Below are 23,245 nucleotides of genomic sequence, written 5' to 3'. Positions count from 1 at the left end.
AAAGTCAAGGTAATGGAGTGACCATCACAAAGCCCTGACCTCAATCCTATAGAAAATATGTGGTTAGAACTGTAAAAGCGTGTGCGAGCAAGGAGGCCTACAAACCTGACTCAGTTATACCAGCTCTGTCAGGAGGAAGGGGACAAATGCACCCAACTTATTGTGGGAAGCTTGTGGAAGGCTACATGAAACGTTTGACCCAAGTTAAACAATTTAAAGGCAATGCTACCAAATACTAATTGAGTGTATGTAAACATCTGACCCACTGGGAATGTGATGAAAGAAATAAAAGCTGAAATAAATCATTCTCTCTACTATTATTCTGACATTTCACATTCTTTAAATAAAGCGGTGATCCTAACTGACCTAAGACAGGGAATTTTTACTAGGATTAAAGGTCAGGAATTGTGAAAAACTGAGTTTAAATATATTTGGCTAAGGTGTATCTAAACTTCCAACTTCAACGATGTATGTATGTGTGTATGTGTATATATATATATATATATATATATATATATATTTATATGTGTGTATGTGTATTTGTATATATATGTGGGTATGTGTATGTATGTATGTATATAAATATATATATTTACCCCAAAAATATTTGGGGGATTGGAAATGATGCAGACAATTACATTGATGGAAGCTTCAAAATTTCCGCAATACTAAAGCTGATCCACCCCCTAAAGAAAAAAAAAGAAAAAACATTCGCTAGCTAGCCAACCTGGAATCTACATCATAAGATATTGACTGCCAACACTCTGTTCAGAGGCACTAAGTACTGTCCGTCGGCAGGCAAATTTTGACAATCGTACTGGTATGTCTGCGCTTTAATCCGAACCCTAACGCTAACCCCTAACCCTAATTGTAACCCCTAACCCTAATTGTAACCCTAAACCTAACCCCTTGGCCTAAAATAGCCTTTTTCCTTGTGGGGACTGTCTGAATTTTCCATGTTTTAATATTCTTGTGAGGACTTCTGATCCCCACAAGGATTGTAAAACCAAAAAAACATTAGGGCTGTCACATGGAATAATACAGCTTGTGTATCATTGTTGTGATGAGGTTATGCTCCTGTGCTTTTATTGAATAGGAGAACCAGACACTGCTTGCCCTCTAGTGGACAAAGTTGAATACTGCAAACTCAACTATAATGAGATTTTCTAAAGTTGAAGTTCTCATTTTCACCACTGGGTAGCGCCCAATCTCTAAAATGGAAACAGGTAGTCTTCCCTATAAACCCATCATATGACAAACTAAGCCATACATGGTATCACAGAACATACAAAAAGACTCATGATAAAACTATTTACAGTGAATACTTGATCAGTGTTATATCGAACCAAGACTTTAAAACGTATGCGCATCTGTGTGTTTATGTGTGTGTGAGTCTGTATGTGTGTGTCTATGCATGCATTTGAATGTATGTGTGTGCGTGTGTTGGTGTATGTGTTTATGTGTGTGTGTATGAGCATGGTTCTGTACTGACCTTCCTGCCAGAGAAAAGCATGCAGAGCTGGTGCATGGAGCCTCCGTTCTTGGTCAGCTCCTTCTTCAGGGTCTTGGGCGAGGGCAGCGACCAGCCCCCCTTGTGTCCGTGGCTCGCGTCCAGGCAATTGATGGTGTTGTCTGAGGTGAAGCAGGTAGAGCGTGGGTCCTGTAGCAGACTGCCCTCGCTATGCGTGCGGCGCCGCAGTGAGTTCTGGACGCTCAGCCGGCCGCCATGCTTCTCGCAGGCAGAACCCTCCACCATACTGCGGCGCTTACTGTCGCGGCGCTCTGGGTAGGCATCATCGCTGTCATCTTCCTCATCATAATCATCATCATCATCTTCATCTTCGTCATCTTCATCATCCTCGTCATACTCTTCGTCGGTGTTGGGCGAGGAGAGGGCATCGGCGCTGAAGGAGCGGTCTAGGCGGAGTTCGGGAATGATGAAGGAGGAGGAGGAGGAGGAGGGGGGCGTTGGTGTCAGGGGGGTCTGACGGGGCCTCGTCATCCGTCGCTGAGGGAATTGCCTCTCTTTCCCCACCCTCCTCTATCTCTCCTTCCTCCTCACCCTTCCTCTCCTCCTCCTCCACCTCCTCCTCTCTATCCCTCCAGATGTCGGGCTCGGTGCCCTCCATGCTCTTGCAGTCTTCTCCCTCGGTGGATGGGGGCGGGGTGGGGGGCACCTTGTGCTCCTCTTCGTCACCCAGCGGGGTACAGACCTCCTCCAGGGGTGTGAGGGGCTCAGAGGGTTGTGGGCTGCCCAGAGTCAGGGGCAGTGAGGGGCTAGAAGGGTAGGGGTAAAGGAGGTCCTCTTCGGAGCCCCGTGGCAGGGATAGGCCTACTCCCAGCTCACATGGAGGGGTGTCCACTTTCGGCTCAAGCATCTGGAGACAGAGAAAGTGAAAGAGAGAGAGAGAGAGAGAGAGAGAGAGAGAGAGAGAGAGAGAAAGAGAAAGAAAGGAGCATGAGTCTCTGGAGACCCATGATGCTATGCAGTCCCGTCCCGCTACCTTCCTATCTCCCTCTTGCCCCACCTGCAACTTTTAAACCTCAGCCCAGCCGTGAATCAAAGCAGTGAATCAAAGCAGTGAATCAAAACCTAACAGGAGCGGCATCCAAAAGTGACTTGTCTTCCACACCTTATCAACCACAAAGACACACACATAGGTAGAGGACACACAGAGAGACAGAGACACACATACACAGAGAGACAGAGATAGTAGAACATATCACATTTATTAGTGTTGGGCTAAAGCAAAAATGTGTCGCCTCAGCTAATTCAGTTTTGGTGCAATGCACTTCACTACTGATGATTCAAGGCATCAACATTTGAATTGCCTCCATTAAACATGTCAAATAAGGTTAACCAGAGCCCTGCTGCGCCAGTCAACCAGAGCCCTGCTGCGCCAGTCAACCAGAGCCCTGCTGCGCCAGTCAACCAGAGCCCTGCTGCGCCAGTCAACCAGAGCCCTGCACCAGTCAACCAGAGCCCTGCTGCGCCAGTCAACCAGAGCCCTGCTGCGCCAGTCAACCAGAGCCCTGCTGCGCCAGTCAACCAGAGCCCTGCTGCACCAGTCAACCAGAGCCCTGCTGCGCCAGTCAACCAGAGCCCTGCTGCACCAGTCAACCAGAGCCCTGCTGCGCCAGTCAACCAGAGCCCTGCTGCACCAGTCTACCAAAGCCCTGCTGAAATGCTCCCAATCACTAAAAAGCTATTAAGACACGTCCCACATTGTCCGATCAATAGAGAAACAAGCCTATACTCAGACCAGGCCGGATCTCAATCCTGTCCTATTGACAGCAATCCATTCCTATCCTATTGACCTGTGAAGTGTGTTACAAGCCTAAGAAACGAATGGCTCAGTACGAACTATCAGCAACGTCCTGGTAAAGGTGAAGCCAGTGATTCTGGGTGTATGTGGAGAATTGTTGGCTTTAGGCAGGAAAGAGAAGCCACATGAAATGAAGAAAGACAAGAAGAAGAAAGACACTCTGAAACACACTGTGATGGTAGGCTTTCAATTGCTGAGAGAGGGCCTCATTGTACAGTTCACCAGCTACAGACTGATGATGACAGGGGCTGCTATTTTTTACAGTGAATTGCACTTCTATAAGAGACACACTTCTATAAGAGACACACTTCTATAAGAGACAGGGCAGCTTAGTACATAATCTTTCACTCTCTCCTCTCTCTCTCTTCCCTCCTCTGACCCAGAGGGGTGAGAGAGAGAAAGACCAATAGATGGCAAGGAAAAGTGAGGGCATTATCAGATTGGATGTCAAGGGAAAATACAATCCACAATTCTGATAGTAATCGTAATAGTCCCTGCTCTGACCCTGTCATGTTTTAAAAATCAAATACTGCCTTTGTATGCATTATGTGGTTGAACAATTAAAGCTGAGATTTTAAATAGATAGAATGATACAAGGTTTGATTGTAAACTTCTGTAAGACCATGGTAAATGCGTAAACGCAGACACATGTACAGACACACTCTCTTTTTTATCAGTATCGCTCTCTGTCTCTCTTTTACACACACACACACACACACTCTCTCCCTCCCTCTCCAGTGGAGAAATGGCAGGAGACACAAAGGAGCCACCTGTCCTGTCAGACACACATGTTCCATTTCAGAGCCCGGTCTAACAGAGCCATCTATTACCGTACTGGGACACCTACACCCCCCCCCCCCCCACACACACACACACAATTCCCTTCCAGTGTCATTCACAAGTAAATCTCTACATATCCAGTGAAAAAAGAATGGTCGAAACACTCAATCACAAAAACACAACTCAGCCTAATTCATTTCAGCTTTGTCCAGCACTGTCATGTGCTTCTGTGGCCGTTGGCTAAGAAGTCTTACTCTCTCTTTCTCTCCCGTGGCTGATCTGAAGGCAGAGAGGGGACAGAGGTTGGGAGTATTGAGAGAGGAGGATGAAAGAGACCCTTGACGGGCTAAAAGCTCTCTGTGTTTCTGAGGAGAGGACTGGGGAGGAGAGGACTGGGGAGGAGAGGACTGGGGAGGAGAGGACTGGGGAGGAGAGGGGAGGAGAAGAGCGGAGCACAGGTAGGTCATCAATGATTAACGTTATGCTATCAGACCACTAGCTCCACCCTCATTACTCTCCCGGTGTAGCATCACATGAGCTAAATGGAAACATGAGATGGGATGGGTGGATGATGAGAGCCCAGCGGAAGAGAGGAGGAGGGCAAGAAAGAGAGAAAAGAAAGTAGCAGAAGAAAATAGGAGTGGAGAGGGAGAGCAGGAATATAAAGGACAGTCAAAATAATTGTGTTGAGAAACACTTAGCTGGGGCTGCTTCTTCCTTCTATCATAGAAGCCCAGGGCAGTTTGAGAGAACAAAACAGAACCATTAGACCCTTCTTCAATTACAAATGATCCCTCGCTGTGTGTCTCTGTCTGTTGCTGTCACTCCCCCTCTATTTTTTTTTCTCTTTCATCCTTATCCCCAGGATGAAAGAAGAAGCACTGAACTGTCATGACGTGGCCCTTTCTGGGTGTAGATCGTGGTTTCCCCCTCTCTCACTCTCTCCTACACCCAGGTTCTGATATCTCAGGTCATACATTCCTGGCAGAGACTTTCTCCCCCTTTTCATGCAGAGAGAGAGACCACAGAGTGAACCAAGGATTTCACGTGGCCGAACTCCTAAATCCCCAAAATGGGAAAATGAAACAATATGTCCACTTGTGAGAAGGTGGGAATGGTCCATGAACACTGTGTGTTTCATTTGGTGACCTCAGAGAGGACAGGAAACACACATACAGTGGGACAAAAAACTATTTAGTCAGCCACCAATTGTGCAAGTTCTCCCACTTAAAAAGATGAGAGAGGCCTGTAATTTTCATCATAGGTACACTTCAACTATGACAGAGAAAATGAGGGGGAAAAATCCAGAAAATCACATTGTAGGATTTTTTATAAATTTATTTGCAAATTATGGTGGAAAATAAGTATTTGGTCAATAACAAAGTTTATCTCAATACTTTGTTATATACCCTTTTTTGGCAATGACAGAGGTCAAACATTTTCTGTAAGTCTTCACAAGGTGGGTCTTCCAAATGGACAATGACAACAAGCATACTTCCAAAGTTGTGGCAAAATGACTTTAAGGACAACATTCCTGCTTTCTTACAGATGAGTGGCAACATCCCTCCTCAACATCGCTTAAGATACAGTCCAGTCCACCCGTCCTTTCCTTTAGTGTCACTGATCTGATGTGACAAAACGGGTTCCATTGATCAGCTTCCAACCAACCAGTCATGTTAGATTCAATGAGTGATTGCATTCAAGGAAAGGAGGATGCACTTCCAAAGTATTTGAACAAGACCTGGTTTTATGTTGGGCATAAACTTCAACTCACTTGACTCTGTCACAGAGGAGCCTCACTTCTGTGGAGGTCTACCTGTAACTGAGCCTAAAGGACCTCGCAAACCAGACGTAGAGGGGGAGACTGATATGGAACAGTATGTCCTCTTATGTCAATACACCCATGTCCTCGTCTGTCACATCTCTGAGAATTGGGGTTGCTATTATGTCAATAAACCCAATGTCCCTTTAGTCACCTTTCTCTGAGGGAGTTGTTTCTAGATAATCCACTCATGTCCTCACGTCCCTCTGAATGGGGCTGGCAGGTGGTTAACACACATGAATTAGAGAGCATATTAGTGGCCGTCTGAGAGATCACGAAGAGGGGATTCATCTCCATACCACACATACACATGCACACACACAGCTCTGCATCAGATTTGTACGTAAAAAAAAAAAGTCGATGTCTGACCCCCCACAGAAATCTATTAAGTATAATTGTAAAAAATCCTATGAAGCTCCTGAAATCTAGAGGTATCTGTTTTTTGTATGGGCTGCATCTCAATCCCACCGGATCCACCAATGTCAGCCTTTCTCATCTGTGGTGGAAGGTGACAGAGCCTCAGCGGTGTTTGTCAGACCAGGAAACATCCATAAAATCAGTCTTCTCACAAAAACGTCTGTTAATATGACCCCTCTATGGAAGAATGTGACTCTCACAAACATGATGTTGTTCTGTGTTTTGCTCCTTGTCCCCATAAGCTATACGGGACTCATCTGAAGTCGGCACCGCCAATGTGCCAACTTATGTCTGTAGCGTCCAAACTGTTTGGGCTACACACTAATGACCCATTTACGGAAAGATGAGAACCTCTCTCTGCAGTTACACAAAAACGCCATCTTCCATCCTCTCTAGAATGGTCAATTCTTAACGTAAAAACTCACGGCATTGTTATATACGAGTCAATATACTGTCTGTGGAGCTGGGAGAGAGATGAGAAGAGGGGAGGGACAGAAAGAAGGAGGGAGAGAGAATGGAGAGGGAGGAGGGAGAGAGAAGGGGGAGAGAAAAGGAGAGGGTGAAGGAGAGAGGGGGAGAGAGAAAGTCGATGGACAGAGGGGAGAGAGAGGAGAGTGAGGAGGAGAGAGATGAGAGGACGTGGAGGAGAGAGATGAGAGGACGTGGAGGAGAGAGATGAGAGGACGTGGAGGAGAGAGATGAGAGGACGTGGAGGAGAGAGATGAGAGGATGAGGAGGAGAGAGATGAGAGGACGTGGAGGAGAGAGATGAGAGGACGAGGAGGAGAGAGATGAGAGGACGTGGAGGAGAGAGAGGGTAAACGAGGGAGGGGGAGAGGGAGGGGAAAGAAAGAGAGAGAGATAAAGAGGAGGGAGATAGGAGGGAGAAAGAGATAGAGAAGAGAGAGGGAGGGAGACAGAGGGTGTAGGGGAGAAAGAAGGGGAAGGGAGAAAGAGACTGAGGGAGGGAAGGAGGGAGAGAAGCGTGAAATAGAGGAGAGAGGGGATGAGAGATAGGTCTGTCTGTGTGTGTCTCATCCTTTCATCTTTTTGACTGGAATGTATTGGCATAAGCATCAATTGGTTGAAATCTTTTCCCATTGACTGGAAATGTATTGGCATTCAACCCTGTGACACCCACCTTTTCCCATTGAATGCAATGTATTGACATAAGCGTCAATTGGTTGACACTCATCTTTTCCCATTGAATGTGATGTATTCACATAAGCATCAAGAGGTTGACATATTTTCCCAGTGGCACCTCAATGCCCGCTGGGAGCATGGCCAATTGACATCATCTTCAATTGGTAGAACCATAACTTTTTGCAAAAAGGATGACGCTTTCCTATGACATCATTTCAGGACACCACATTGTGAGAATATATTTGTGGATGAGCATGATTGCTTTACTATCCAACCGGGTCACTGGAGAGCTACGGCGTTCGTCCAGGATCCCTGTTCTCCTTCTTTTTCAACCGTTGAATACTCAAGTCAAACCCTGAGATCTTGTTGCACTTCAATATTAGTTGAGAAAGGGCTAGGCAATAGATTGTCATTGCTGACTGGCCACAATGACATGCATGGCCACCCTCCTCCGCCTGTCCCTCGCTCCAAGGAGAGAGGGATGAGGTATCAATGACTGTTTACCTGTCAAGGCCCTGTGATCAAACAAAAGATCAAAACAACGGAGAAGAGGAATGGTCAGAATGAAGGAGGGGACGAAAAAGAAAAGTAGCGCAAAGAACAACAGGCTGACAAAAAGGGAAAGTGTTCCCATAAAACATCTCATATTCATTGAGCGATAAACGTTCTCTAGCATATAGGAGGAGATTCACAACTCTCCTCGATATGTTGATTACTACTCCTATCTCTAAATGTGCGGACTCTTGTCTTGTACCTCAGTTATTACTCAACAATACGTGTTACTCCGGCATCTATATTATTATTAAGATCTAGGAGCAGGGTGTACAGTTGATTAGATTTCCTTTTCCCTGGGGGTGTCGTGCCCTTTGCTAAGAGAAAGCGAATGTATAGAACAGCATATACAACACCATTATGTGACACGGGGGGAATTATTACAGCAATATTAGGGAAAACACAGCGGTGCGCAGAGCGACACAATATTAGTCACTTTAGGGGACCTGGGGGCATCGGGAAAAAGATTTATTAAAAGCAAGTCTATTTTCATTAATATTTCAGCACAACAATAGACCTATTTTTCAAACCAACCTCCGCCTCGTCTCCTTCCTGGATGAGGTCATGAAACATTGAAGAGTAATGAACAAATACCACTTCAACGCTCTGTGTCCCCGTACTATGATGCCTTACGGAGTCATCTTTTATAATGGCCACTTGATATCTCTGGGGGTCAAGGGTCATGTTCAAAGACATTATCAATCCCAGCAGAAGGTCAGAGGGAAAATGTCAGTGACGTGATTATGGGGCTAGCTGTGTGACATCCCTTGCAAAGTCGGTGTGACCACAGAAAATCAAATCAAAGTTCATTTGTCACATGTGCCGAATACAACAGGTGTATTCACCTGTATTCACCAACAATGCAAAAAAGGTATTAGGTGAAAAATAGATAAGTAAATAAATAAATACAACAGTAAAAAGACAGTGAAAAAAAACAGTAGCGAAGCTACAAACAGTAGTAAGACTATAACAGTAGAGAGGCTATATACATTAGTGAGACTATAACAGTAGAGAGGCTACATACAGTAGTGAGACTATAACAGTAGCGAGGCTATATACATTAGTGAGACTATAACAGTAGAGAGGCTATATACATTAGTGAGACTATAACAGTAGAGAGGCTACATACAGTAGTGAGACTATAACAGTAGCGAGGCTATATACATTAGTGAGACTATAACAGTAGCGAGGCTATAACAGTAGAGAGGCTATATACAGTAGTAAGACTATAACAGTAGAGAGGCTATATACAGTAGTGAGACTATAACAGTAGCGAGGCTATAACAGTAGAGAGGCTATAACAGTAGCGAGGCTATAACAGTAGAGAGGCTATATACAGTAGCGAGACTATAAGAGTAGAGAGGCTATATACAGTACCGAGACTATAAGAGTAGAGAGGCTATATACAGTAGTAAGACTATAACAGTAGCGAGGCTATAACAGTAGAGAGGCTATATACAGTACCGAGACTATAAGAGTAGAGAGGCTATATACAGTAGCGAGACTATAACAGTAGAGAGACTATATACAGTAGTGAGACTATAACAGTAGAGAGGCTATATACAGTACCAAGACTATAACAGTAGAGAGGCTATATACAGTAGCGAGACTATAACAGTAGAGAGACTATATACAGTATATACAGTAGTGAGACTAACAGTAGAGAGGCTATATACAGTAGTGAGACTATAACAGTAGAGAGGCTATATACAGTACCAAGACTATAACAGTAGAGAGACTATATACAGTAGTGAGACTAACAGTAGAGAGGCTATATACAGTAGTAAGACTATAACAGTAGAGAGGCTATATACAGTAGCGAGTCTATATACAGTAGCGAGGCTATATACAGTAGCGAGCCTATATACAGTAGCGAGGCTATATACAGTAGCAAGCCTATATACAGTAGCGAGGCTATATACAGTAGCGAGCCTATATACCATAGCGAGCCTATATACAGTAGCGAGGCTATATACAGTAGCGAGCCTATATACAGTAGCGAGCCTATATACAGTAGCGAGGCTATATACAGTAGTGAGGCTATATACAGTAGCAAGCCTATATACAGTAGCGAGGCTATATACAGTAGCGAGCCTATATACAGTAGCGAGCCTATATACAGTAGCGAGGCTATATACAGTAGCGAGGCTATATACAGTAGCGAGCCTATATACAGTAGCGAGCCTATATACAGTAGCGAGGCTATATACAGTAGCGAGCCTATATACAGTAGCGAGCCTATATACAGTAGAGAGGCTATATACAGTAGCGAGCCTATATACAGTAGCGAGCCTATATACAGTAGTGAGGCTATATACAGTAGTGAGGCTATATACAGTAGCGAGGCTATATACAGTAGCGAGGCTATATATATTAGCGAGGCTATATACAGTAGTGAGGCTATATACAGTAGCGAGGCTATATACAGTAGTGAGGCTATATACAGTAGCGAGGCTATATACAGTACCGAGACTATAAGAGTAGAGAGGCTATATACAGTAGCGAGACTATAACAGTAGCGAGACTATATACAGTAGTGAGGCTATATACAGTAGTGAGGCTATATACAGTAGCGAGGCTATATATAGTAGCGAGGCTATATACAGTAGTGAGGCTATATACAGTAGCGAGGCTATATACAGTAGCGAGGCTATATACAGTAGTGAGGCTATATACAGTAGCGAGGCTATATACAGGCACCAGTTAGTCAGGCTAATTGAGGTAGTATGTACATGTAGTATGTACATGCTGTTGAGAAGCCTTTTGGTCCTAGACTTCGTGCTCCGGTACCGCTTGCTATGCGGTAGTAGAGAGAACAGTCTATGGGGGTGGGGTCCACTGGGGTGGCTGGGGTCTATGACTATTTTTAGGGCCTTCCTCTGACACCGCCTGGTATAGAGGTCCTGGATGGCAGGCAGCTTAGCCTCAGTGATGTATTGGGCCGTACGCACTACCTCTGTAGTGCCTTGTGGTCGGAGGCTGAGCAGTTGCCGTACGATGTTGCAGCTGTAGAACCTTTTGAGGATCTGAGAACCCATGCCAAATCTTTTCAGTCTTCTGAGGGGGAATAGGCTTTGTTGTGCCCTCTTCATGACTGTCTTGGTGTGTTTGGACCATTCTAGTTTGTTGGTGATGTGGACACCAAGGAACTTGAAGTTCTCAACCTGCTCCACAAACCTGCATTTGGTTTGTGTGTGTATGTGTGTGCATGCGTGGCTGCAACTGTAAGGGACACACTGACAAATCACCTCCACCCAACAACGCTGCCTAGATAGCCTCCTTTAGCCGCAGTGTGCGTTCGTAAGTAAAGGCCACTGATTTCCCCTCCACAGCCACATTACATAATGACACCAGCCAGAATGAAGAAGAGGGGGAGAGAGAGAGAGAAGGGGGGGATGCAGTGTTCATTGATATTGATCGAGAAGGACAGAGGACAGGGGGAGACAGAGGGAGATGAAGGGAGGAGACTTGGGGGAGTGGTGGAGTTAAGGTTGATGGATAACGCTGCAGAGGTAATAATGCCCCACACGACAGACCCAATTCCATTAACAGCCTATCTGGCTGCGTGTCTCGTCTTTTTCTCTCTCCTCTCTCTCGCTTTGTGCTTCTTCCTCTCTTATTTTGTGTCCTCATGTATGTTTCCATATCTATATCCATCGTTAAATTTGTTACGAATGGATTGGGTGTGTGTGTGACGTGACAATGCTCGACGTTACAAGCATACTGTATTTCTCCATCTCGATGGCCGTGTCAGATTACCCAGTAGGCTTAAGGGTTATGAGAAAACAGAAAGTGTTACAGTATGTGAAAATTTGGAAAATGTAATATGCTTTAAATGCCGCGATGTCATAATCGTTTCAACTTTTCATCTTGCATGAATTTGCTGCACCACATTTAGGAAGTGAATAGTCTTTTCAGACCCAATTGTTTGGCAACAGCTGATAATCAGATAAGGTGACAGATAACACTGTACCAAATGAATGAATGTTGAGGAACAACCTAATTTGCAGTATGGATGAGCCTGGTATGTTTTTATGTGTTGCATACGGCATATGTTTTTACATACCCGCGTTCCAAAGAGTATGCAGTATGGTTGGTATACAGCGTATACTCTTCGAAAACAGAATTTTGGCCACAGCCTCTATCAACCCCAACGCTCCTTCCCTCTCTCTCAATAGACATACGTGTAAACTGGCCCTCGCCCTCTCCTCATCGAAACACACAACAAACATGTTGACAGACGTTCCTCGTGACTGACATACCTATTCCTGTCCTCTATAGGTCGATACACTGCTAAACTGTTGACAGAGGGTGCGTGATCAGTGGTTGCTCATGCGCACGGTGTGCACACACTCACACTAGCCAGTGAGGTCTTATAGAGCGACTGAACGCACCGATTCTGAAAGTGTTTTTTTTGTCGCTCATTAAGGAAAACAAGATTTCATTCTTGGGGTTGTGGTTCGATGTGGTAGTTACTGATAATTGTCCTCCCTGAGGCACCAAAGGACTTCCTCAAAATAGTCCGAATGAATCTAAGATCAAGACATCTGTAATTCATTTGAACGTTTTTGCAGAGGATGTTTTAGTCTACCAATTTTACGTCGATCTAAGGTGCAGTTTCTCTAAAGTAAAAAAAAAGAAAAAGTGTTGTCTTACGTAAACAACGTCCAATCCGGTAGACAGCTGGGCAGGTCTGTCTCACTGTCTGTGTGTTCTGCCATATGATTGGATAGACCTCAATCACCACAGATGTTCATCCCATGTTAGTGGGTATGTGGGCATTGTCGAAATCAAAAACCCAAACATCAGATTTATTTATTTAAACCTTTATTTAACTAGGCAACAAATTCTTATTTACAATGACGGCCTAATCCAGCCAAACCCGGACGGCGCCGCCCTATGGGACTCCCAATCACGGCCGGTTGTGATACAGCCTGGATTCGACCATGGTGTCTGTAGTGACACTGAGATTTAGTGCCTTAGACCGTTGCGCCATTCGGGAGCCCTCGGGAGATAAGTCATGATGAACTCTTGTACAGAAATTTCACAAACCTCTGTTTGTTTGACCAGCCGGTAATCAGATAAATTACGAAAATGTACTTACTTGCATTTTTTGTCAATTTTGGTACTGGAATAAATGTTTCAGGCTAATATCGATGCTGTTTTCAATGACAGAAGTTGGTTTTTGAGTTCAGGTCTGCTTTAAAAAGGCAAACATATCATTTCTCCCTAGTGTGTTCCTTGTTTTCCCCTCTCCCGTCTCTCTGTTCTCTCTCTTTCTCCATGATCTTTCTGTCAAGGAGAACCGTGGCTGGATTTGCACAGTCAGAGCTGTGAGCTCATGTGAGCTCATGACGATCCTCTTGCAGCGATGAGACGATGCAGATGACGCAATGACTTCTATGATTTACGGACTCCGATGACAGTGCAGAGAAGGCCACACCAAGCTAAAACCTGATTTATCTATCGGCATATGAGCTGATTGGAAATGTCTGTATTTTAGCAACTTATTATGACATTTTTAAAAAAGAAACAAAAGAAAAGAGAGAGAACACAGACAAAACCAAACTTCCTAAAAGTAGATTATAAAATGCAGGTTATCCAAACCTGAGGTGACAGACCAAGAACCTGCGTTGATTTCCTTTTCTCTGCTCACCTCTCTTTCTTGCACTATTTCCTTTAGTACCAAAAATAAATAAAAACTCCTATCTTCCTAAAACAAAGAATACCAGCAACATCAACAAAACCATCAAAAACAACCCCCATGCATTCAACGTTAGGCTACCTTATTAATACACAATTCCCTCTATCTATTAAAAGCTACAAACTCACCTATAGAGTGTGTGGGTGGGTCTATCACTATGGAGATAGTATATCTTCATAGAGTTCGCCTGTGGTGAGAGATCCCCAGTTTATAGTCCAATAAACAGAGGCAAACGCTCCTCCTTCATATCCCTGGTAAAGTGGCCCAGTCTCCTCTCAGTCAAATGGCCAGTGGTGTGGGTGTGTGTGATATGGGTGTGTGCGTCCGTCAGTGTGAGTTAAGAGTGCAGTAACTGCGTCTCTGTTGCCAAGCTGAACGGAGAGAAGGAGAGAATGCGCTGGGGGACTAATAGGGAGACTCCCATCCAGCAGACACAAGAAACAGAGAAGAGGGAGGGGGACATAAAGAAAGACAAAGAGCTGGAGAGAGGAATAAGTGTGTGTGTGCGTGTGTGTGTGTGTGTGTGTGTGTGTGTGTGCGTGCGTGCGTGCGTGCGTGCATCAGTCCCTCCAGGATTCTGTGATTGCAACATTTTTAGCAACAAGAATTCCCCACATACTAAAGCGAGGGTTTGGAAATTTGACATTCACTGCACAATTTTTGCATAACACGGTTAAATCATTGCAATATATCGTTACCCATCATCGCAGTACAAAAAGAGGACTTGCAATTTCAAACAATCAGCACACATTTAAAGCATACTGGGGGGGGGGGGGGTTCCGCTTTTGTGCCATTTTGTGGGACATTTTCACAACTATTATTATAAATGCATCTTGTTTAAAAAAGATCTATATATTGTTGTTTTGTTTTCTCTGTAGTGCTACCAGCCACCGAGCAATGTTATGGACTTGTCTTTAGCTTTCCTACTTCCCAATCTCCCAACCTCATAACTAGCTACCAAAAAGCCATTTCATGCTATTCATCAAGATAGAGTAGTTAGACAAGCTAACTATATTAGCTGGCATGCCTGATGGACTGGTTGGTAGACCATGCCTGATGGACTGGTTGGTAAACCATGCCTGATGGACTGGTTGGTAGACCATGCCTGATGGACTGGTTGGTAAACCATGCCTGATGGACTGGTTGGTAGACCATGCCTGATGGACTGGTTGGTAGACCATGCCTGATGGACTGGTTGGTAAACCATGCCTGATGGACTGGTTGGTAGACCATGCCTGATGGACTGGTTGGTAGACCATGCCTGATGGACTGGTTGGTAAACCATGCCTGATGGACTGGTGGGTAGACCATGCCTGATGGACTGGTGGGTAGACCATGCCTGATGGACTGGTTGGTAAACCATGCCTGATGGACTGGTTGGTAAACCATGCCTGATGGACTGGTTGGTAGACCATGCCTGATGGACTGGTTGGTAAACCATGCCTGATGGACTGGTTGGTAGACCATGCCTGATGGACTGGTGGGTAGACCATGCCTGATGGACTGGTTGGTAAACCATGCCTGATGGACTGGTTGGTAAACCATGCCTGATGGACTGGTTGGTAGACCATGTCTGATGGACTGGTTGGTGGACCATGCCTGATGGACTGGTTGGTAGACCATGCCTGATGGACTGGTTGGTAGACCATGCCTGATGGACTGGTTGGTAGACCATGCCTGATGGACTGGTTGGTAGACCATGCCTGATGGACTGGTTGGTAGACCATGCCTGATGGACTGGTTGGTAGACCATGCCTGATGGACTGGTTGGTAGACCATGCCTGATGGACTGGTTGGTAGACCATGCCTGATGGACTGGTGGGTAGACCATGCCTGATGGACTGGTTGGTAGACCATGCCTGATGGACTGGTTGGTAAACCATGCCTGATGGACTGGTGGGTAGACCATGCCTGATGGACTGGTTGGTAGACCATGCCTGATGGACTGGTTGGTAGACCATGCCTGATGGACTGGTTGGTAAACCATGCCTGATGGACTGGTTGGTAGACCATGCCTGATGGACTGGTTGGTAGACCATGCCTGATGGACTGGTTGGTAGACCATGCCTGATGGACTGGTTGGTAAACCATGCCTGATGGACTGGTGGGTAGACCATGCCTGATGGACTGGTTGGTAAACCATGCCTGATGGACTGGTTGGTAAACCATGCCTGATGGACTGGTTGGTAGACCATGTCTGATGGACTGGTTGGTGGACTATGCCTGATGGACTGGTTGGTAGACCATGCCTGATGGACTGGTTGGTAAACCATGCCTGAAGGACTGGTTGGTAGACCATGCCTGATGGACTGGTTGGTAGACCATGCTTGATGGACTGGTTGGTAAACCATGCCTGATGGACTGGTTGGTAAACCATGCCTGATGGACTGGTTGGTAGACCATGTCTGATGGACTTGTTGGTGGACTATGCCTGATGGACTGGTTGGTAGACCATGCCTGATGGACTGGTTGGTAAACCATGCCTGATGGACTGGTTGGTAGACCATGCCTGATGGACTGGTTGGTAGACCATGCCTGATGGACTGGTTGGTAAACCATGCCTGATGGACTGGTTGGTAAACCATGCCTGATGGACTGGTTGGTAGACCATGCCTGATGGACTGGTTGGTAAACCATGCCTGATGGACTGGTTGGTAAACCATGCCTGAAAATGTACTGAATAAGACTCACATTCCTTTCAACCTTTTTCCCAGAATTTCCAAGATGCAGAGAAGCATATTAGACGTCTTTTAAAAATAACCACCAGCCAGGAGGATACAGACAGCTCAAGAGGTGCACTCATAGAAAAGAAGGTGCATTCTAGAACCTAAAGGGTTATTCGGCAGTCCCCATAGGAGAACCCCCCCCCCTCCCAAAAAAAGTAGAACCCTAATGATCAATGGTTGTGTGGAAAAAGATGTCTACAAACAAAAAGAATGCGCAATGAATGGTTTCGGATGTGAGACTGGCTGTATTACAAGTTTTATACTAAGAGTTTTAAATTCACCACATACTGTACTTGTGAAAATAGTACTAATATGATAAAGCGGTCACATAATCATCACATATTTATCACATATTTATCACATAATCATCACATAATCATCACATATTGCCTTGCACAATGTGAGGAGGGTCTGGTGTGAGTGTGTGCTCACCCATTAGAACACAACACCCCCAGCCCATCCCTGACATTAAGAGGCTCATACACACGTCCCAGTGATCACTTCTATGAGATGGACATGAGGACAAGCAGGCGGTCAAGCAGAAATACCAGGACCAAGTGAGAAAGAAGAATCCCTCCCTCCCTCCCATGAGATAAGTCATAGGGTAAAAACAGAAACATCAGAAACCTCCAGCTAAACCCCCCAACCAAATAGCCCATCTGTTTCCAGTATAACAGGGAACAACAGAATGAAACAGCTGATCGGAACCCCTTGTGATGTCTATTCACTGCTAATTATACTTAACTGTGCTTTAGTGAACATCTCCCTCTCTCCTGTCTCTCCTTACAGTAGGTGCTTTTCATCTCAACAGCTGCAGATGACAGAGCACATTGAGACAGGAGGGGCTCTCAGCTCCGACGCAACCGGACTGTGACAGTGAGTGGGACCAGCGAAATGGGGTTTGCGTGTGTGTGCGTGAGTACGTTCGTTAGTCTGTGTATGTGTGTGTGCATAACTTTTGGAGGCTACTGTAAGAACTATAGGATGCTGTATATTCCTATTCCCATGAAGCGTATTTATTACATGTGACAAGACATATCTTGCAAGTCTTTTCAGAATGAATCACGAATAATGATGAGAGAAAGTTAGACACACAAATATCATACCCCCCCTCCCTTTTTATTGCAATGATGAGAGGTTAGCATGTCTTGTGGGTATGATATTTGTGAGTCTAACTTTCTCTCTCATCATTATTCATGATTCACTCAGTATGATACGTAATCATGGTAGCAAGTGTTTAAAAACATATTCTATTCTTATTTATAATTAAAGTGACTCCAAAATGACACATTATTCATACATTATTTACCATGAATTTCTATTGGGCACAAAATAATCTAAAGCACAACCAAAACAAACATCAAATGTATCCAACAAAATTATAGAGTTACAAGCTTGATGTAGTGCTATGAATATGAGACCAAATACGTAACTTTTTACTACTTTAATACACATATAAGTGAATTTGTCCCAATACTTTTGGGCCCCTAAATTGGGGGAACTATGTACAAAAAGTGCTATAGTTGCTTAACAATTCCCCTGACATAGATGGAAATACCTTAAAATTAAAGCTGACAGTCTGCGCTTTAACCTCATAGTCGTTGTATCACTTCAAATCCAAAGTGGTGGAGTACAAAGCCAAAACATTTGTCACTGTGCTAATACTTTTAGAGATCACAGTATGACATTTTCCTGACCCACAATGAAACCAAACCAGAAACGATAAAACCAAAACTGGAGAAGAATTTGGTCAATCTGATTTCTAAAGACATCCATTACCATTACAGTATTTAGAGAACCATAACAGAAGTGTCCCGAAAGCCTCAGAAAAGCATTAGGAATACGTTTGTAGCTGAAAAATGCAGAAAGAATGTAATGCAGAGACATTCCAGAGCACCACGCACCCACACACATTACAAACACACTCACACCACACACCAATAATCTCCGCTAACGCTACCAAAACACACATCTGCAGGAGTACGGTACCTGACCTTAGAGACAGGCATCTGGATGCTCCGAGTGTGTGTGAGGTCAAGGAGGATCCCTGTGTTTGTGTTTAAGAGGAGTTCTGCCAGAGCAGGGTGTGTGGACAAACACATACACAGAACAGTAGCAAAAGAGGACAGAAAATCCAGGTGTGAAAAACACCAGTGGTGTGTCCCTCTCTATTCTGTCTGCCCTTCTCTTTTTCTCTCACTGCCTCATTGTTTCTCCTTTTCTCTGTTTCACTCTCTCTCTCTTTCTGTCTGGATGTTGTGCAGTCCTGCCCCTCTCTCTCTCTCTCTCTCTCTCTCTCTCTGTGTGTCTGGATATTGTGCAGTCCTGCCTCTCTCTCTCTCTCTCTCTCTCTCTGTCTGGATGTTGTGCAGTCCTGCCTCTCTCTCTCTCTGTGTGTGTGTCTGGATATTGTGCAGTCCTGCCTCTCTCTCTCTCTCTCTCTCTCTCTCTCTCTGGATATTGTGCAGTCCTGCCTCTCTCTCTCTCTGTGTCTGGATGTTGTGCAGTCCTGCCTCTCTCTCTCTCTCTGTGTGTCTGGATATTGTGCAGTCCTGCCTCTCTCTCTCTCTCTCTCTCTGTCTGGATGTTGTGCAGTCCTGCCTCTCTCTCTCTCTCTGTGTGTGTCTGGATATTGTGCAGTCCTGCCTCTCTCTCTCTCTCTCTCTCTCTCTCTGTCTGGATGTTGTGCAGTCCTGCCTCTCTCTCTCTCTCTCTGTGTGTGTCTGGATATTGTGTCCTGCCTCTGGATATTGTGCAGTCCTGCCTCTCTCTCTCTCTGTGTCTGGATGTTGTGCAGTCCTGCCTCTCTCTCTCTCTGTGTCTGGATGTTGTGCAGTCCTGCCTCTCTCTCTCTCTGTGTGTCTGGATATTGTGCAGTCCTGCCTCTCTCTCTCTCTCTCTCTCTGTGTCTGGATGTGCAGTCCTGCCTCTCTCTCTCTCTCTCTCTGTGTCTGGATGTTGTGCAGTCCTGCCTCTCTCTCCCTCTCTCTCTCTCTCTCTGTGTCTGGATGTTGTGCAGTCCTGCCTCTCTCTCTCTCTCTCTCTCTGTCTGGATGTTGTGCAGTCCTGCCTCTCTCTCTCTCTCTGTGTGTGTCTGGATATTGTGCAGTCCTGCCTCTCTCTCTCTCTCTCTCTCTGGATATTGTGCAGTCCTGCCTCTCTCTCTCTCTGTGTCTGGATGTTGTGCAGTCCTGCCTCTCTCTCTCTCTGTGTGTCTGTATATTGTGCAGTCCTGCCTCTCTCTCTCTCTCTCTGTGTGTCTGGATGTGCAGTCCTGCCTCTCTCTCTCTCTCTCTCTGTGTCTGGATGTTGTGCAGTCCTGCCTCTCTCTCCCTCTCTCTCTCTCTCTCTGTGTCTGGATGTTGTGCAGTCCTGCCTCTCTCTCTCTCTCTCTCTCTCTGTGTCTGGATATTGTGCAGTCCTGTCTCTCTCTCTCTGTGTGTGTGTCTGGATATTGTGCAGTCCTGTCTCTCTCTCTCTGTGTGTGTGTGTCTGGATATTGTGCAGTCCTGCCTCTCTCTCTCTCTGTGTGTCTGGATATTGTGCAGTCCTGCCTCTCTCTCTCTCTGTGTGTCTGGATATTGGGCAGTCCTGTCTCTCTCTCTCTCTGTGTGTCTGGATATTGTGCAGTCCTGTCTCTCTCTCTCTCTGTGTGTCTGGATATTGTGCAGTCCTGTCTCTCTCTCTCTCTGTGTGTCTGGATATTGTGCAGTCCTGTCTATCTCTCTCTCTGTGTGTCTGGATATTGTGCAGTCCTGCCTCTCTCTCTCTCTGTGTGTCTGGATGTTGTGCAGTCCTGCCTCTCTCTCTCTCTCTCTGTTGTGCAGTCCTGCCTCTCTCTCTGTGATTATAATGTGGGTGCCAACGTGCAACACTAGTGCCGGGGAAGGGGAGAGAGGGAAGGAGGGGAGCAGTGAGGGGTTAGGGATTGACGAAGGGAGAAAGAGGATGGAGAGAAGTGACAGTTGATAGGTTGAGGGATGGAAACAGGTTGATAGGTGGAGGGACGGAAGAGAGTTGATAGGTGGAGGGATGGAAGTGAGTTGATAGGTGGAGGGACGGAAGCGAGTTGATAGGTGGAGGGACGGAAGCGAGTTGATAGGTGGAGGGACAAAAGCGAGTTGATCGGTGGAGGGACAAATGCGAGTTGATCGGTGGTGATGTGAAAAGGGGAAGAGTTTTGGAGGAGGGGCGGGAGGTGAGAGAGAAAGAGAGAAAACAGTAGGAGAAAGAGGACACAGAGTTGATATTAGGGAGAAAGAGAAAGGTGCATGAGTTTATAAGGAAGGAGGGAGAAGGGAGCTGTACCCATATGTTGTACCCATATGTTGGTGAGTCTCTGGAGACCCATGATGCTGTGCTGTCCTGTCCCTCTACCTCCCTCCCTTCCTCTTGCCCCACCAGCTATTTTTAGACCTCAGCTCAGCCGTGAATCAAAGCAGTGAATCAAAGCCTATCAAACAGGAGCGGGATCCGGGATACAAAAGAGCCCTGGCTTCCATACCTTATCAACCAGAAAGACACACACATATAGGTAGAGGACACACACACACACACACAATCAAATGAGGCTCATATATAGGCACACATACACACTTGCTTTTACTCCCATCCTATCCCAGTGAAATGCCACTTTAATCTACACCTCTATACACATTCTTGTACAGCTAATCTAATATGTTTATAGCATGCATGACTTCAACATGATCTGGGTTGAAGGGCCATTGGATTCCCTCAAGCTGTAGTTGAACTGCTTACACAAACACTGAAGGCGACTTCCCCTGTCTAGACAATAGCACTATAAAAACACAACGTGTCATCGCTGTCGGAAGAAAACCTCTGAACTCCATATTTGTCCATTTTTTATTGCCCATTTGTTTTTATTGCCAGTCTAAGATAGAACGAGTGGACCATTATACACGTTGCCATAGACATACAGCCATGTCATAGCAAAGTGAAATGTGTTTTATGTGTTAATACAATGTCTTCACGTTCCTTAAATAAATTATTCTCCTAAGCACTGCGTACTTGGCCTCTGCAGAGAAAGTGTAATTATCCTAACCCAAGAATGTGAATAATTTAAAAAAGGAAATCAGGCTGATCTGGTCCATTCGTTTTTATACAAATCCTTGATATATACACTATATATACAAAAGTATGTGGACAACCCTTCAAATGTGTGGATTCGGCTATTTCAGACACACCCGTTGCTGACAGGTGTATAAAATCGAGCACACAGCCATGCGATCTCCATAGGCAAACATTGGCAGTAGAATGGCCAGTACTGAAGAGCTCAGTGACTTTCAATGTGGCACCATCATAGGATTCCGCCTTTCCGACAAGTCAGTTGGTCAAGTTTCTGCCCTGCTAGAGCTTCTCCGGTCAACTGTAAGTGTTGTTATTGTGACGTGGAAACGTCTAGGAGCAACAACGGCTCGGCCGTGAAGTGGTAGGCCACACAAACTCACGGAACGGGGACCGCCGAGTGCTGAGGTACGTAGCATGTAAAAATTGTCTGTCCACAGTTGCAACACTCACTACCGAGTTCCAAACTGTCTCTGGAAGCAACGTCAGCACAAGAACTGTTCGTCGGGAGTTTCATGATGGGTTTTCGTGGCCGAGCACACACAAGCCTAAGATTACCATGCGCAATGCCATGACTGGAGCAGTGGAAACACGTTCTCTGGATTGATGAATCACGCTTCACCATCTGACAGTCCAAAGGACGAATCTGGGTTTGGCGGATGCCAGGAGAATGCTACCTGCCCCAATGTATAGTGCCAATTGTAAATTTTGGTGGCTGCGGAATAATGGTCTGGGGCTGTTTTTCATGGTTTGTGCTAGGCCCCTTAGTTCCAGTGAAGGGAAATCTTGTTCGGTGTAGAACAACTTAACTGGCCTGCACAGAGCCCTGACCTCAACCCCATCGAACACCTTTGGGATGAATTGGAACGCCGACTGCGAGTTAGGTCTAATCGCCCAACTTCAGTACCCAACTTTACTAATGCACTTGTAACTGAATGGAAGCAAGTCCCCGCAGCAATGTTCCAACATCTTGTGGAAAGCCTTCCCAGAAGATTGGAGGCTGTTATAGCAGCAAAGGGAGGGACCAACTCCATATTAATGCCCATGATTTTGGAGTGAGATGTTCGACAAGCAGGTGTCCACATACTTTTGGGCATGTAGTCCATGTATGCCAGTGCATTATACAGTATAACAACAGGACAAGCTATAAATAGTTCAGGGCTTTTTGAACTGAATTAAAGTGAAACAATATCCATCAAAGATAAATTATTAAAGTTTAAAGCCTGCCTGAAGAATTGATCCGAGGACGTGATGGATGTCACCTTGGGGGCTCCCAACACCCCAAAGGCCACTGCCCCATGGCAATATGTTTAGAATTGCAGGAAATTAGCTCTAAAACAACCACATTAAACATTTTCTCACAGCGTCATGGCAAAATGTGTAGAATAGCTTGAGATTAGCTATAAAGCTGCACATTTTCTCTTTCCCCCATGGCAAAATGTGTAGAAATGTAGGAAGTTAGCTATTTCCCCATAACACACTGACACATTGATGGGAGAGTGTATGTGTGTGTGCTTTTGTCAGATTACTGTGATCAATTCAGAAGTTAATGGAGACAGGTAAGCAGAACCTTGAAAAGATAGGATGAGTGGGATGGAGGAGGTGAAAGAAATAATACATGAGAGGAGGAAGCAAAGAGAAATAGATCTTTCTTTGAAGCCTGCTGTCAGTGATGTTCACAGAGCGGAGTG

The 23,245-nt window shown here is 45.3% G+C and overlaps 1 protein-coding gene across 1 annotated transcript in view; it reads right to left on the bottom strand.

The window, feature by feature from the left end:
* LOC115101179 (regulator of G-protein signaling 3-like) overlaps nucleotides 1-23,245 on the bottom strand; it is a 252,814-nt gene that overhangs the window by 69,624 nt on the left and 159,945 nt on the right. The window contains 2 exon segments of the mRNA XM_065004781.1: nucleotides 1,493-1,960; nucleotides 1,962-2,378. Coding sequence (XP_064860853.1) covers nucleotides 1,493-1,960; nucleotides 1,962-2,378 — 885 coding nt within the window.

This window comes from Oncorhynchus nerka, linkage group LG19 (assembly GCF_034236695.1).
Source record: "Oncorhynchus nerka isolate Pitt River linkage group LG19, Oner_Uvic_2.0, whole genome shotgun sequence".
Lineage (NCBI taxonomy): Eukaryota > Metazoa > Chordata > Actinopteri > Salmoniformes > Salmonidae > Oncorhynchus > Oncorhynchus nerka.
Note: the sequence above shows the minus strand (reverse complement) of the source record. Positions and strands in the feature narration are given on the sequence as shown.